General features: G+C 50.2%; 5 protein-coding genes across 5 annotated transcripts; 3 read left to right on the forward strand and 2 right to left on the reverse strand.

Moving 5' to 3' along the window:
* Positions 1-110: 110 nt before the first annotated feature.
* Positions 111-2,630, reverse strand: PC9H_001934 (uncharacterized protein; the record flags this gene model as incomplete). Its single annotated transcript, XM_036771580.1, has 18 exons — positions 111-142; positions 193-224; positions 276-300; positions 362-395; positions 452-605; positions 672-682; positions 736-813; positions 870-1,027; positions 1,078-1,129; positions 1,178-1,239; positions 1,278-1,431; positions 1,483-1,566; positions 1,626-1,755; positions 1,809-1,899; positions 1,956-2,094; positions 2,153-2,310; positions 2,361-2,383; positions 2,437-2,630. 18 exons carry the CDS (start codon positions 2,628-2,630, stop codon positions 111-113), a joined length of 1,611 nt encoding a protein of 536 aa, XP_036626201.1.
* Positions 2,631-4,516: 1,886 nt separating this feature from the next.
* Positions 4,517-5,379, reverse strand: SPG1 (septum-promoting GTP-binding protein 1; the record flags this gene model as incomplete). The annotated part of the gene is made up of 4 exons (XM_036771581.1): positions 4,517-4,774; positions 4,830-5,038; positions 5,100-5,206; positions 5,276-5,379. The coding sequence occupies 4 exons, from the start codon at positions 5,377-5,379 to the stop codon at positions 4,517-4,519; spliced, it is 678 nt and encodes a 225-aa protein (XP_036626202.1).
* Positions 5,380-6,597: 1,218 nt separating this feature from the next.
* On the forward strand, positions 6,598-7,150 carry PFY1 (profilin, required for normal timing of actin polymerization in response to thermal stress; the record flags this gene model as incomplete). The annotated part of the gene is made up of 4 exons (XM_036771582.1): positions 6,598-6,610; positions 6,663-6,760; positions 6,816-6,953; positions 7,019-7,150. 4 exons carry the CDS (start codon positions 6,598-6,600, stop codon positions 7,148-7,150), a joined length of 381 nt encoding a protein of 126 aa, XP_036626203.1.
* A 1,588-nt stretch (positions 7,151-8,738) lies between these two features.
* On the forward strand, positions 8,739-12,215 carry CDH1_1 (substrate-specific activator of APC-dependent proteolysis; the record flags this gene model as incomplete). The annotated part of the gene is made up of 20 exons (XM_036771583.1): positions 8,739-8,859; positions 8,952-9,222; positions 9,280-9,297; positions 9,350-9,441; positions 9,501-9,620; positions 9,680-9,822; positions 9,877-10,041; positions 10,102-10,174; positions 10,227-10,281; positions 10,333-10,591; positions 10,652-11,023; positions 11,073-11,200; positions 11,255-11,303; positions 11,362-11,450; positions 11,499-11,644; positions 11,695-11,748; positions 11,805-11,821; positions 11,876-11,992; positions 12,051-12,059; positions 12,120-12,215. 20 exons carry the CDS (start codon positions 8,739-8,741, stop codon positions 12,213-12,215), a joined length of 2,394 nt encoding a protein of 797 aa, XP_036626204.1.
* Positions 12,216-12,479: 264 nt separating this feature from the next.
* Positions 12,480-14,069, forward strand: PC9H_001938 (uncharacterized protein; the record flags this gene model as incomplete). Its single annotated transcript, XM_036771584.1, has 8 exons — positions 12,480-12,793; positions 12,875-13,019; positions 13,070-13,112; positions 13,171-13,199; positions 13,251-13,318; positions 13,375-13,631; positions 13,684-13,849; positions 13,907-14,069. The coding sequence occupies 8 exons, from the start codon at positions 12,480-12,482 to the stop codon at positions 14,067-14,069; spliced, it is 1,185 nt and encodes a 394-aa protein (XP_036626205.1).
* Between the last annotated feature and the right edge of the window lie 468 nt (positions 14,070-14,537).

Here is a 14,537-nt window from a genome sequence, read left to right on the forward strand (position 1 = left end):
TTCTTGAATTTAATTTTGAACCGGCAAATATTCATATTTCCCACTCGAACGGGATCCATTATAATGTATATTGAAGATATGCATGTAACTTGCGGTGGATATTTCCGTGATCAGCAAGCTCCGTTGTCGGTCCACACACCAGCTTTGGGGACATAAGTAGCATATCTGAGGAGATGACCGAAGAAGACGCACCGGCACCACCAGGAGTATCGTTCTGCGTCCACCTGCATGCATTGTGAGTTAATGCGTGTAGTGATAGGAACTGCAGCACTCACCACTTCGCGGTCCAAAGATGACCAGCTGTTTGGTTCGAGAGGCGCGATCAGCGTATCGAAAGGACTACAGTATAAGATGATCTAACCATAGGAAGCTTGCGAACCTCCAACATAAACGACCTGAGAAACAACCTCGGTCAGTGCCTAGATCACCAGTATATTAAACCCGAACTCACCGCTGAGTTCCATGCAGCAACGCCTCCGCATCCACCTGCAGGTGGCGTGGTTGTGGTCGGGTTTGGCGGAGAACCCGGTGTGGTGCTCGAAGGGGGAGTACTTCCTCCGGATCCCATGTTGCTGCGGACGTTGTCCCATTTGCTGTTAGGGAAGCTAAATAGATTACCAGTCAGTACTTGAGTGTGAGTTTAGACAGATGAGGCTTGGTGGGCCACGAACGAGATATGGTTCTGAAGGGTACAGGTCAGTAAACTGGAGTTCGGAGATACTCGTCCCGACTGACCTGCGTAGTGTCGAGGCTCCCGTAAACACCTGCACTCGTGCCAACCAGTGACGAGGATCCAACTTTATCGGTGGAAAGCTGTGAAGAGAAGTCTACTCGAGTGTGTGAAATTGCAACGAATCCGAGCAGCTTACCTCCCAGAACATGGAACCAGCGAGACCCTTTGAGGCGACATACTGAGCTTTCATTGTCACGATGCGAGGAGTATCGTAGGACACGAGTTCCTTCTTGGCGGCATCGTATGAGTAGCTCGTCACATCAGTAGTGTTCTCAACGACGGTGGCACCGGCAACTAGAAAGCAAGTTATTGCTGAAACAAAGAGGATGGAGGTCCGCACGTACGTGGAAGAGCTTTGTACGAGTAAACACCAGCTTCGATTGTTCCGGGGCCAATCTGTCCAGAATTTAATCACCAACAAGGGGCGCGTTTGCGTGTGCTTACTCCGCTGTAAGACTGGCCAATGCCGGCGGTATTCTCGAAGGCACGGCCATAGAGAGGGATGCCTGGCAGTACGTTAGGGAGACGCAATACATCAATGGACTTGAATACTCGCCCATGGTAATCTTGGAAGCGGTGGCGCCGTGGGATGTAAAGAACTTGACGGCGTCATCTGTGTTGACCCCAGTACGGGTACCACCGTAGAGGTTGGCCTGGTTATCAGCGAATGACAACCATGACCCGGCGTAGTCGTAAGCCTGAGGGTAAACGTGAGATTGTGCATGTGAGTGCTGAGTGTATTTGCTTACCATCAAATTCCAGAAGCTCAGTGCCTTATCCATTTGAGGTACAACCAAGTTCGCGTAATTAGCAGGTCCAGCAGAGACGGCCGCCTGTACATGTGTAGTGCTGTTCAACGGCCGCGCAAGTGCAGGTATGTAAAGACACTCACACTCAGGAGGTATGGGGTGGCGTCTCCCTTTCTGGCTGCCAATTGATCGAACGCCGTGCGGAGAGCAGTAAACAGGTCTGCAAACCCTTGTCCCTCAGCGGCGGTGGCGGGGTACTCGAAATCTAGATCACTAGGGAAGAAGCATGGGTTTGGCATCTGTCCTGGTTTATGGTAGGTACTTACATTCCGTCAAACCCGTAGTCTTCGATCAGTTGAACTGCGTTCTGCACGAATGTTGCCCGGCTGGAGGCGGATGTCACGAATGAGAAGTGTCCTACGGGGAGGTGATGTGTGAGACACCGGCGATTCACATAACAGGATCGCTCCGACCTGATTGCGAGTACGTCCAACCGCCAATGGACAACAAGACCTTGAGATTACGGTTCTTTAACTTGAGCAAGTACAGCTGTTTCAGGCATCCATAGAGGTTGTTGCCGGCTTCATCCCAGGAGTCTGTAGGGAAGTGTTTCTATCGATTATTGTCAATAGAATCACCCATATATTGTGTGGGTATGAGTATTACTTACCTCTTGATCGGCGTAAGAGTCTGTCAGAACAATAGCTCCCGAGCCAGGTTGCACGTCCGCAAACGAGTATAGGATATCTAATGTTCTGTGAGTACTTTGGCTGACAAGGAATCCAGTAAACTCACGGGTGAGTGTAGAAGGGATAATATCAGTCGGTTCTGTAGGGTATGAGCCAGACGGCCTTTAGTTGACGAAAACAGCAACTCACGGAAATTGGCCCCATAAATACCCCTGAATACACATTAGTCACGCCACATGGGGTACTTCCAAGAACAAAGACCAACCAGTTGGTAAAGTACGCGACCTGGACTTTCCCCGTCCCGCGTTTCTGCACTACTTTCGTCTGGGGCGCCTTCTCAATCTTAAACGAGTTGGGCGTGTCTTTGAAGTCGACTGGCCGGTGCATAACCTGCGTGGCCTCCACGCACAGGGAAACGATGGGGAGAAGCGCAAGGAAGATGGATTTCAGGGCAACCATTGTGGAGTGGCCTTACCGATGCTCTCTGAGTCGGTCTGGATGAAGTAGATGCTCGGCTGGAACCGACCGACGAGGGCTTCGTTATAAAGTCCTCAGAACCGCTTCTTTCGGGACGGTGGATCTGTCAGGCTAAGCGTAGAAGCAGCATATTCCATACGACAGAATAGCTGTCTCAGTATGTTTGGCACGGCTGTTTCGGAAAAGCATATGCTTGTAGGTATGCGGGAACATGGCCTGATGAGCGGCGTCCGCCCAGTGAGAGGGTTGCTTCCAATGGGGAATCGCCAGCTCATCCATGCTATGTTATCGTGCTGGCGAAGGGAATTTTAGGTTGAGCAATCCAAAGGAAGTCATTAACGCATGGTGCGTGGACACCAGAGATGGCTGCATTCGGTATAAAATAACGTACACATTTTCTGTATCGGGATCGAAGTCGCGTTGCCACCCTCATCGGCAGTGATCCTCAAGGATGGCTCGAGGAATAGGCCGAACAATTGGGGATTGGATTTAGCCGGTAAACACCTGTCCTCTGGAGGGTAGTCACAGGACCGGGAAATTCGTTCCTCTACGCATGCCGTATGTTTTGAATGCATGGCGAGGGATGCAACACGAAGATAACCATTTGGGGCTTTGTTGTTGTTGACACGGCAGATAAAGGGGAATCGCATGGTAACGCATCGTATCCATTGAGGAAGAACATCAAGAAGCCCGCCTGTTTTGATCGCGAAAGCAGTGTGCATGCGACCTGATATATACGCCGGGAAGATATCGGAGAAGCCCATATATGCTTAAATGACGGGTATTTTGAGTCTCGGGCATCCGTTGACTGCTCGCTTTGTCGAGTGAATGTAGGTCACGCAGCTCGGATTTGGACTCACCCCTCTCTGTCTCTGCAACGACGATAAGTGACCGGATACTAGTATGGAAGAGGAGATGCACTTACCAAGGGAAGCGGACGATGATCTGCTGGAAGATAACAGTTAGTTGTCACATTTTCGTTTGTCCATACGGTAAATAAATCCATCTTCCATCCAAGAAGAATAATCCCATATAATGCATTAAGACATGGAGCGAATAATAGCATAAAGTGCCAGAGAGTACAATGCGGGCCCACTGATAGCGCACAAATGGATGTATGTAGACCTTTGGGTAAAACGAAGCAGTGCTGTGATATAAACGAGTGTAAGTGGTCCATGACCAGAATATGCCTATGACGATGCAGGAAGCGAAACGAGTTGGAAGACCGCCTGAAGTGGATGAGAATGTGAATGCAGCAGAAAACAGGGGAAGGACGACAGCGAGGAAGGACGCGAGATAGAGGGAGAGATTGTGGATACTAGGAAAAGTGGGATAGCTGGGGGTGTAATGAGATAAGGGTGAAAGAGGGAAGAAAGGGAAGGGGAAAGTATTATACGGCGGCTGTATGGATGTAGAGTAGGTAAGGGGGGAAGAGTCGAGGGAGACGATGAGTTGGAATAATCAAAAGAAATAATATGCTTCTTCAGCGGATGTGCTGAGAAGGCATTTTTCAGAGGTCATTTGCGTTAGTCCTTGTGCCACGATGAGCCTAATGACGCCTATAGCATCTATAGAAGCGGTTGCCATGTTGGATATCCTTTAGGAACAACGGTCCCGTATCACCTCAGCTAGGAGACGAACATCCAATGGGAACACGACAAGTCGAATGGCAGCACAAGGGGGTCAGCGGGTTGATAAGGGGAACCAACATATTACACACCTCAATCTATCCCTCTGCCGCAAACGCAACAACACCACCCCACTTCCCCAAACCTACTTTCATCGTATTTCAACACACCTTTGACACAGCGACCCCCACCCCACTACTATGCCCTCCTTACATCCCCACTCCCTCATATGCATCCCAGCTATACGTCCACATAAATGAGTATTGGTTCGCCAACCCCTTCTATCTCGGGTATCACACATTTAAGATCAAAGGCCTTGGCGAGTACGATCTTGAATATCTTCTGGACGTTTATGGAGGCGGAGGTAGAGCAGAAGATGAGGGATGCGTGCATGGCCCGGGCGAAACGCTTGGCCTGTTTCGTTATCTCTTCTTGCTCGTCTCGCGGGAAGGTAGCGAAGGTATCGAATTTCGTGCCTATCAGAAATGGAATTGCGGTCTGTAAAGAAGAGATCAAAACGGGTTCAAGCCGCAGATCATCTCGAGATACATACTTTGTTGAAGCCCCGCGCTTGCCGATACCACTCCTTCACTGAATTCAGTGTCGATTTCCGTGAAAGATCGAACATGAAGAGAATGGCGACGGCGTCGTTGCACACTAATGGCAGCATGTTGACGAATTCGCGCTGCCCGCCAAGATCCCATATCGAGAATGTGATGGTCGTTCTCCGCACTGAAATAGTTTTCTCCATGAAATTAACGCCTGATCAGTTGTTCCTCCGTGTAAGTACGCACGACCAGAGGCAAAGGCGAGATGAACGCACCCAGCGTCTGAATGTAGTCCTCGTCGAAGCTTCCTTCAACGTACTTGACCATCAAACTCGTCTTTCCTATCTGTGAATCTCCTACCATCCCGACTTTGATTACGACGCTGCGACAACGCGAATGTTGAGTAGATTAGGCATGCTATCCGACAAGCACGGCCAGGGGACGTCCGCACCTGTTTTTTTCATCATTCTCCAGCATTCTCTGGCCGTTTGTGTTGCTTGGGCCCGCTACCGAAGAAGGTGGGGTAGAGGTAGATGGTGAGGCTGATGCAGACATAATCGATTCAGAGATTGCAGCCCAACTTGACGTAAGCCGTTTAAGAGACTAGCTGCACAGTCGATGAGGCCGATGCAAGGGTGGTCCGTGAGCCTGGACGTCTATTGGAGGTATTGCAGTGACCAAAGGGCGGTCGGTGGTACGAAGGGAGTGAAACGACGTAAACTCAAGTGCAAGGACGCGTCTGGAGGGTAGAACCGTCCAAGTCAGCCAGGAAGAGGCAGGTCAGGGCCTGGACACTAACCAACGGCGCCGCAGAATGAGAATGACCAGTCGCGCAGAGGAAAGTAGAAGAGAAGGAGAAAATGGGGTTGCTTCAGCCACAGACGTTGGAACGCTGAAAGTGAAACGCTAGCAAAACTCGGCACGTGGACGAGGGAATATCAACATAACGGCGGGCGCTTCATCCAGATGGCCTATGGATGTCCATCTTATATGTTTGTGGGATTTGCAGCAATCTGTTGTTGTTCCTCGTAAGGAATAGCCATGATTTTGTACACCACGCCGTCTATTTCATTGAGGCGGCACAGTGACCGACGACCGTACAGAGAAGGATACGGCGCGTCCCGTCGGAGGATGGAGTGGACTTGCGAATTTCTCTAGTCCTCACCATGACTGGACCGACTGGACTTACTTCCGACCCCTCTTCCTAGCAATTTTGAACTGTTATCAGAGGTACAAGATCATGGATAGATGTTCTCTTTATTGTTGTGTCTTGTACCGTTGTCATCTAACGCTCGACTACCGGCGGCGATCATTATTAGTATCACTTCATACTATCGCCCTTCTGTCCTAGCAGAAAGGGGGCGAGCAAAATATCGTACAAATCTCTGGATACTTTCACCGCAGAAAACTGAGCTATACTCTAATTCCGAAAACATGAAGGAAACAACACAATTTACCTGAGTGTTGGCCGTGATGCAAAACATGATCCATCAAGTCTTGGTCGACATTTCGCCGGATACCACATACTTTATAATTGTGTGGTACTGTCGCGTAGCCTGCGTGTAGCATTGATATTGGGTCACAGAAATGCGATCCATTCCGCGCCCAGAGTCATTCCAAATACCGCCCTTGGCTGTACCTGGCGGACAGGAGAACTCCAATCACGTGATGTTCTATTCATTTAGCGATGCGATATCTGATCGACCATCTCTGCCTTAGCCTTTCACTTCCAAACTATCTGCTTCAGCTTGACTATTCTTTGAGCAAGTAGAAATGTCCTGGCAAGGTGAGCTTGCTTCACACTCACCCGATGCGCTTTACTGACCGTTTATCTGCAGCGTATGTCGATAACAACCTCATTGGCACTGGCAAAGTGTCACAGGCAGCCATCCTTGGGCAGCAAGGTGGCGTCTGGGCTATCTCGTCTGGACTCCAGGTAATACAGTCCCTACGCCATCTGTTGGTGACTCACTCCCAGCACGCTATATTAGATCAGCCCCGAAGAACAAGCAGCCCTTGTCGCTGCGCACAAAGACTTTGATCACGTCCGCGCGAATGGCATCCGAATAGCTGGCGTAAAGTACTTCGTTACCATCGCTGAGGATCGAACCGTAATTGGGAAAAAGGGAGTAAGTCGCCGCCTCGCTCCTCGATCCCTTGTGCAGTTCGCTCACGCACAAGATCTCATCCTCAGGACGCAGGCGTGTTCCTCGTGCAGACGAAGCAGGCCATATTGGTGGCGATATACCATGCACCCATCCAGGCCGCAGAGACCAGCGGCATCGTTCTGGGTCTATCGGATTACCTGATCGGTGTTGGGTATTAAACACAACCTTTCCGTTGATCTTTCACATATTTTACGACATCAACACCGAATGCGGACAGTAGAGTTTGGATGTATTTTGCTTACTGAAATGCTTTCTTTTTGACAGTTTGACCTAATCGATTAATCATGGTCCTTCCACGACATGGGAACGACCGCCTTAGACTTACGTGGTGACATTGGCACAAGTGAGCTTGGTCTCGTGACGTCATTAAATTGATCCTTGCCGTCTGCTCTGACCCTGTCCATGCCTGGACTTGCGGGGGGGTGGGATATACATTTCATGCAGAGTTATCAAACGTGAAGGTGGCCCGGTAGGGCCTCGCTCGGCGGTTGTTGTACACGGCTCAAGCTGTGTTGACTTAGACGTATGTCTAGCCGAGGCTGACGTCCTATGCCTGGGGTTGGGTAAGTTCCAAGCGAAACGCCAATTTTGGTGCTCATACCGCTGGCGAACGCTCTCGCAGAGTTACATCAGTCGTTGAGTGGCCGATACAAGTATTACTGCTGTGGGTCACGGTTCAGTGCAGAGAAGCTACTGGTGCAATATGGTGCTTCCAAAGAACGCCATGAAGGAATTAACCTGCGGCGATAAAGGTATGTCCTTTTCGACGTCACGACTTCCGCGGTCCGAATGACGGGCCTCTTATGTTTTGAATGGAGTTCGTTATCTGCACGGCGTTTTATAGGAATAAGGACTATGTAATTGAAGAGCAAAAATTGGAGGCTACGAAGTAGCAAGCGATGTCGCGGATCGGTGGCTTTTCGCTTGCGAATGGCGTGTTCTTTGATACACATACAGCCTTGGTACCGATCTGGAGGATAGTTGTGGAATCAGTAGGCAAGTTGGCGGGCGCCTCTCGGTTTGTTCGATCACTGTACCACGTGGGATAAAGTTCGCCATCCTTCTCTTCAACTTCAACGTCGAGGTACAGTAGGCTTCATGATCAAAGTAATCGCTTCCACAATCTAATTGTGTGGTAGTTTTTGCTGAAACTGTATACCCAGTACATGTCTCCCCCCGGCGACGTCCCCGGTAACTGATGCACATAATCCTCGGCACATTTCGCTATGTCGACCTCTTCTTGCACCACGGGTGGTTCGGACGGGTATATGAGCTCCTTCCCCAGAGGGATATGTTCTGCCCACGGTGCCCCCGCTATTTTTCGATAATCGGCCTATTTAAACGATTCCAACTTGTCGACATCAAGCAGCAACGCACGACGTTGGAGGCGCAGGATATAGATCGGTACTTTATCGGTTTGCCTACAGAATAGCCACGTCAAAGACAACCAGCGTGGATCCTGTTTTTTGACGCAAATGATCACAACTTTGCTTCCCTGGTGATCATACATCCATCCCCCACTCAGTCGCAGCAACCTGTGTGCCTGCGTCATATCCTCGGGATATATGATAACAGGGCAGCGAACTAATACAGTCGCAACGATTGGTCACAAGGCCGTCGGGACAGTCCGACTTGTTTCCGCGTTGTGGGCCATTAGCCTCTCCTTCCATCACCATCCGATGCGTACCAGAGCGAATCCTCGATCCCCTGACGCCAACTGAACAAGAATAACCATGCCCCAGACGGATGTTCTTCGCATTCGGTTTCTATTCGCCAGATACCCTCAGGCTCGAAGCCAGTGTTTTAAATACCACTGGCGATCGTGTGGTAGTCAACCTCATCCTTTCCTCCAAATATGCGTCTTCGCGTAGGTTTGAGCATTTTGGCCTGCGCGGGCTCGGGTGAGTGGTTTAGGGTTCGTTCGTTGACTACTTGATGTTGAGAAAGGGTGTTTCGTAGCCCTTGCCCAGGTCGCTTCGACGTTTATCGATCCCGACACCGGGATCCCCTTTATGGGGATTACCGACCCAGTCCATCGTGTCTCCTACGGCATAGTCCTCCCCCCTCTGGCGACCTCGGGCTCAAACCCCACGGAATTCATTGCTTCGATCACATCACCGATCGCTGGACAATGGGTCGGTCTTGCCCTTGGTGGTGCCATGTTGCAGAATCTACTCCTGGTCGCTTGGCCAAATGGCAACTCAGTTGTCCATTCGACGCGTATGGCTGCGTGCGTTCCTCTGGCAGTTTGTGTCGAATTCTTGCGCTGATGTATTCTTGCTTGCAGTACATATGACCAACCTACGTATGTCCTACCTCTAAAACAACGAATCTCTGGCTCATTCAGGCACTTGTAGTCCATATGCGGGACCGGTCATCACAGATTTGCAGCACACGATGGTTAACGCTACTCACTGGAAGTGGGTATTCAGATGCCAAAACTGCACCAGTAAGTTGTGCCACGTTCGTGCCACTTAAAGCTACAATGACCCTTTCCTCCTTCTATAGACTGGGGTACTGGCGGCTCTCTCCCTGTTTCTGGTGGAGGTGTCTTGGCTTGGGCATACTCTTCTGCTCCGGTTACTACTCCCTCAAACCCTAACTCCGACTTCCTCGAGCACACTGACTGTACGTCTACCTTCCGTTTGTTACACCCATTCAAGCATGGCTAAGAAGTCGATCGCTAGTTGGCTTCTTCGGTATCAGCTACGCGGATGCGCACGCGAGTCAAGCAGACTATGATAACTGGGCTGCTGGTGGTACCGGCGGCGGCAGTGGAACACCCACCTCCCAACCGCCCACCACCCCTACCTCCCAACCAACTGTTTCGGTAGGGACAACACTCTGTCTGAAAACTAAGGTTTCCTCATGCGTTTCTTCTCAGGCTACTCCCTACGACTATATTGTCGTTGGCGCTGGACCGGGTGGTCTCGTTACTGCTGATCGTTTATCCGAAACTGGCAAAAAGGTCTTACTTCTCGAGCGTGGTGGTCCTTCTACATGGGAAACGGGAGGTCGCTACCAACCTGACTGGCTCGCTGGACAACCAGTGAGTCCTCCAGACTACTCTTGCTTCGATCGAGGTCGTCTGACCCCTTAAATCATCTAGTACACCAAATTTGATGTTCCAGGTCTGTTCGAATCCATGTTCTCGGACGGCAATCAGTTCTGGTGGTGCAGGGGTGAGAAGCAGATTCCTCTTCTTGTTTCGCTCGGGGTGCTAACACTTCTTAGATATCAACGTCTTCGCTGGCTGCCTCCTAGGTGGCGGAAGTACTATCAATGGCGGGTATGTGACCTACTTCATGAATTTTCGCCCGTGCTAACTCCGCAACTCTAGTTTGTACTGGTATCCCCCCGACTCTGATTTCTCAGTGGCCAATGGATGGCCTAGCTCCTGGGCCAATCATGCCCCATATACCCAGAAAATGAAAACCCGTCTTCCCAGCACAGATCATTCGTCGATGGATGGAATTCGCTACCTCCCGCAATCGTTCAATGTAGCGAAGAGGTTGCTGGACCCGCAAGGTTATCGCCAACTCACTATCAACGATGAGCCCAACCAAAAGGACCACGTGTATGGCTACTCTTCATTCTTCGTACGTGTTTGCAATGCACCATCTACTCTGTGAATTGCCGACATTAAATTCAACCAATAGTTCCAAGGCGGCAAGCGTACAGGCCCCACCGGTACCTACTTCAAGACCGCGAAAGCCCGACCCAATTTCACATACCGCGACTACACTTTCGTTAATAGCATCATCCGAAACGGCACAAAGATCCTTGGTGTTCAGACCAACGACACGAGTCTCGGACCCAATGGTTTCATCCCCGTAACACCCAACGGTCGCGTCATCCTCTCTGGTGGTTCCTTCGGATCCCCTCGTCTCCTCTTCTCTGCTGGTATTGGCCCCACCGACATGCTTACCATTGCCCAGGGCGACTCAGTTGTCGGCCCCAAGATGCCACCACAAGCGCAATGGATCAACCTTCCGGTGGGTGAAAATGTCCAGGATAACCCCTCCATCAACGTCAGTAGTCCCCTTCTATGGTAATCTACGCATACTGAGTCGACGACAGTTGGTTTTCACCCACCCCGAGATTGACGCATACGAGAACTGGGCGGAAATTATGTCGGACCCCCGACCAGCAGACGCCGCTCAATATATCTCCAGCCAGTCTGGTGTCTTCGCTTCCTCTTCCCCAAGGTAAGCACTTCAGACTTAATGAGTTGTAATCTGAGGCGACGAAACATCACCCAGGATGAACTTCTGGCGCGCGTATGGTGGTAGCGACGGAAAGACTCGATGGGTAAGCGCTTGAGCCCCCTTTTCTCTAATAAGAATCAATTAATCCCGACCCACTGTAGCTTCAAGGCACTGTCCGCCCTGGCGCTGCCTCAGTTACCACATCCTACCCTTATAACACTTCTCAAATCTTCACCATCACAACATACCTGTACGGTTTCACAAATATCTGATAGAGCTTGACTAATGACGATTGCAGATCCACGGGTATCACTTCAAAGGGCCGTATCGGAATTGATGTAGCCCTCCGCCCTCGTGTCTTGGTTGAACCGTGGTTCACCGACCCCATCGACAAGGCAGTTCTACTGCAGGGCATTAACGACATCGTCGCCAGCGTTGGTAATGGTGAGAAACTCCGCCAAGATCTTCTAGCACTCCTTTACTTACCTCACCAGTGTCTGGATTGACGTTGATCACTCCGGATAACACTACCACCATCTCTGCATACGGTACGTCTATTTCACCCTCCCAATACAGTATGGCATTGCTGATCCTCGCACTCTAGTCAACAACTACGGAACTGTAGGTCGTCTCTACTAATGCGGGAGATGATATTCATGCTTTTTGTTATTCTAGGGAAATATGAATTCCAACCATTGGATCGGTGCCAACAAGTTGGGAACAAGCGCGTCGAACTCTGTCGTCGACGCCAACGCCAAGGTCTTTGGTACTGACAATCTCTTCGTTGTGGATGTAAGTCGCTACCCTCCGTATATATCATCTCCGAAACTCATGATCTTGATTCTTCTAGGCTTCCATTGTACGTTTCCCCTGATTGTCTTCGTGAGACGCAATGGGGTGAACTAACGTTACTTTTTAGATACCTTCCATGCCCATGGGAAATCCACAAGGCGCGATCATGGCGACAGCAGAACAAGCTGTTGCGAAAATCATTGCTTTGGCCGGCGGACCCTAAGCTACTTCTTTATCTACTCTACCCGTGGTGCTTCAAAATGTATAGTACTTCACACAGTCAATTATTATATTATCAATGTCACACAAATAGTGTACCAGCGCGAGTGTGCATACCTTCAACTCAGGGTTACGTGGGTATCAGATACTTCTTGGCATACTAGTCATTATGAATAGTTGTGAGTCACCCGCTCCCTTCTGCCCCATGGGGCTTGCATTGGAGGTTCAAAAGATATGACCTCCTGGTGCTCAACTTACACTTACAACTATGTCTCCCACAAGGACAACGCCGTTCAAAATTGCCGTCTCCGACGACTCCTTGAATCAACTCAAGGCCAAGCTCGATCTCGCTACATTCCCCGACGAACTAGACGATGTAGATTGGGACTATGGTACCCCCCTCAAAGATGTCAGACGGCTTGTGGACAGGTGGCGTAATGGCTACGACTGGCGCGAGCATGAAGCCAAGTTGAACGCCGAGCTTCCCCAATTCACCAGGGATATCGAAGTCGAAGGACACGGGACGTTGAACGTCCATTACGTCCACCAGGAAAGCAGCAATGAGAAAGCTATTCCGTTGTTGTTCGTTCATGGATGCAAGTAACATTTTACTTCGACGTTCAACTTTCTACTGATTAGCCATTGACCTGAAGGGCCTGGAAGCTTCATCGAAGTTCGAAAGATATTGCCGCTCTTGACCAGAGGCTCAGAGGGGCCTAACTTTCATGTCGTAGCCGTAGGATTGCCTGGTTTCGGATTTTCGGAAGCACCCAAGAAGAAAGGCTTTAGCGTCCCACAGCACGCGGAGGTCAGCCATTGTCAACTCACATCAGAGAGGCAAACTAAGTTAGCGGCTAGGTTGGTCACAAGTTGATGCTGTCTTTGGGTTATAATGAGTATGGTGAGTGTGCTTGTAGCTCAACTACCTGCACTCGTATTCAACCAACTTTCCTCAACAGTGACGCAAGGAGGCGACTGGGGCACTCTCGTGAGCCAGGAGCAATATTTTGCGCGTTCGCACATTAACCGTACATCCTAGATCACGCGTCACATCGCAAGTGAATACGGCGGGAAAGCCTGCAAGGCATGGCACACCAATATCCCCATGTAAAATTCTGACTCTCAATCAATTTTAACATGGTCGACTCATCGCCAACTCTTAGAGGGTCGCCACCTCATCCGGTGTATCAACCGTTGAGCTACCTGCGGTACGCGCTAACCCCTTACAAGCCACATGAGAAAGCTGGCTTGGAACGCTCTGCGATGTTCGCTCTGAAGGGCTATGGGTACTTTGCCATTCAATCTACGCGGCCTCAAACGCTAGGATACGGTCTGGCTGATTCCCCCATCGCTCTCCTTGCATGGATATATGAAAAGTTGGTGGCCTGGACCGATGATTATCCTTGGGAGGACGATGAAGGTATGTGTTTGTTATTTTGGCTATCACTCCTTTGTTGTTGAAGGGTCGTCAGTCTTGACTTGGGTCTCTATCTATCTATTCTCTCGTCCCGGTCCAACCGCATCTACCCGCATTTACTACGAGGCTGTACAAAAACAGCATTTCGGGGACAATCCACTACCCAAGCTCCCAACTGGTTTCTCGTATTTCCCTCAAGACATTGTGCGCAATCCAATTTCGTGAGTGAATCATATTGCTCCCTCGTCTATTCGCTGTTCCTCGCTCATTCGCTAAAGTTGGACTCTTGGAGCTCGCCACGTCGTGTATCAAAAGGAGCACGATAAAGGGGGTCATTTTGCCGCTCATGAGCGACCAGACGACCTTGTGGGAGACCTCCGAGAAATGTTTGGGAAGAAGGGACCATGCTTCGGTGTCGTACCTGGAAAGGATGGGTATTAGCTACCGCGATGCCTTTGTTTAGTTTGGAGAAGAAGATGCTTATAGGGAGCTCCGGGATGATGGCATTCCACGACGAGATCAGTATAGATGGACTCACGTACGTCCATACGTAGACTCGATTTCAGCGGCGTTCTTGTATCGGTAAGTATTCCGACTGCTTTCTCCATCCCCTCCTCCCGCGCTAAGGAACTACGTACCAACGTAGATGGGATCGAGTCTAGTCCATATCATTGATTTGACGGAGATTACCCGCATAAGTAAAATGCAATTCATTGCGAGATTGCGAGTTCGAGGGCAGCATCAAGGAATTCGTAGCTTCCCTCCCCCACAACCACCTTTTCATCCGCCTCGTTATACTATGCACTAGAAAGATCCCAACCAATCTGGCGACTTCAACGACTTCAACGCGATCGTCAACGGGATTCTCCCATGGCCTGGTTAGAAGGCCTCACACAAGATGTAGTTTGA

Source organism: Pleurotus ostreatus (genome assembly GCF_014466165.1).
Source record: "Pleurotus ostreatus strain PC9 chromosome Unknown scaffold_10, whole genome shotgun sequence".
In the NCBI taxonomy this organism is placed as follows: Eukaryota; Fungi; Basidiomycota; class Agaricomycetes; order Agaricales; family Pleurotaceae; genus Pleurotus; species Pleurotus ostreatus.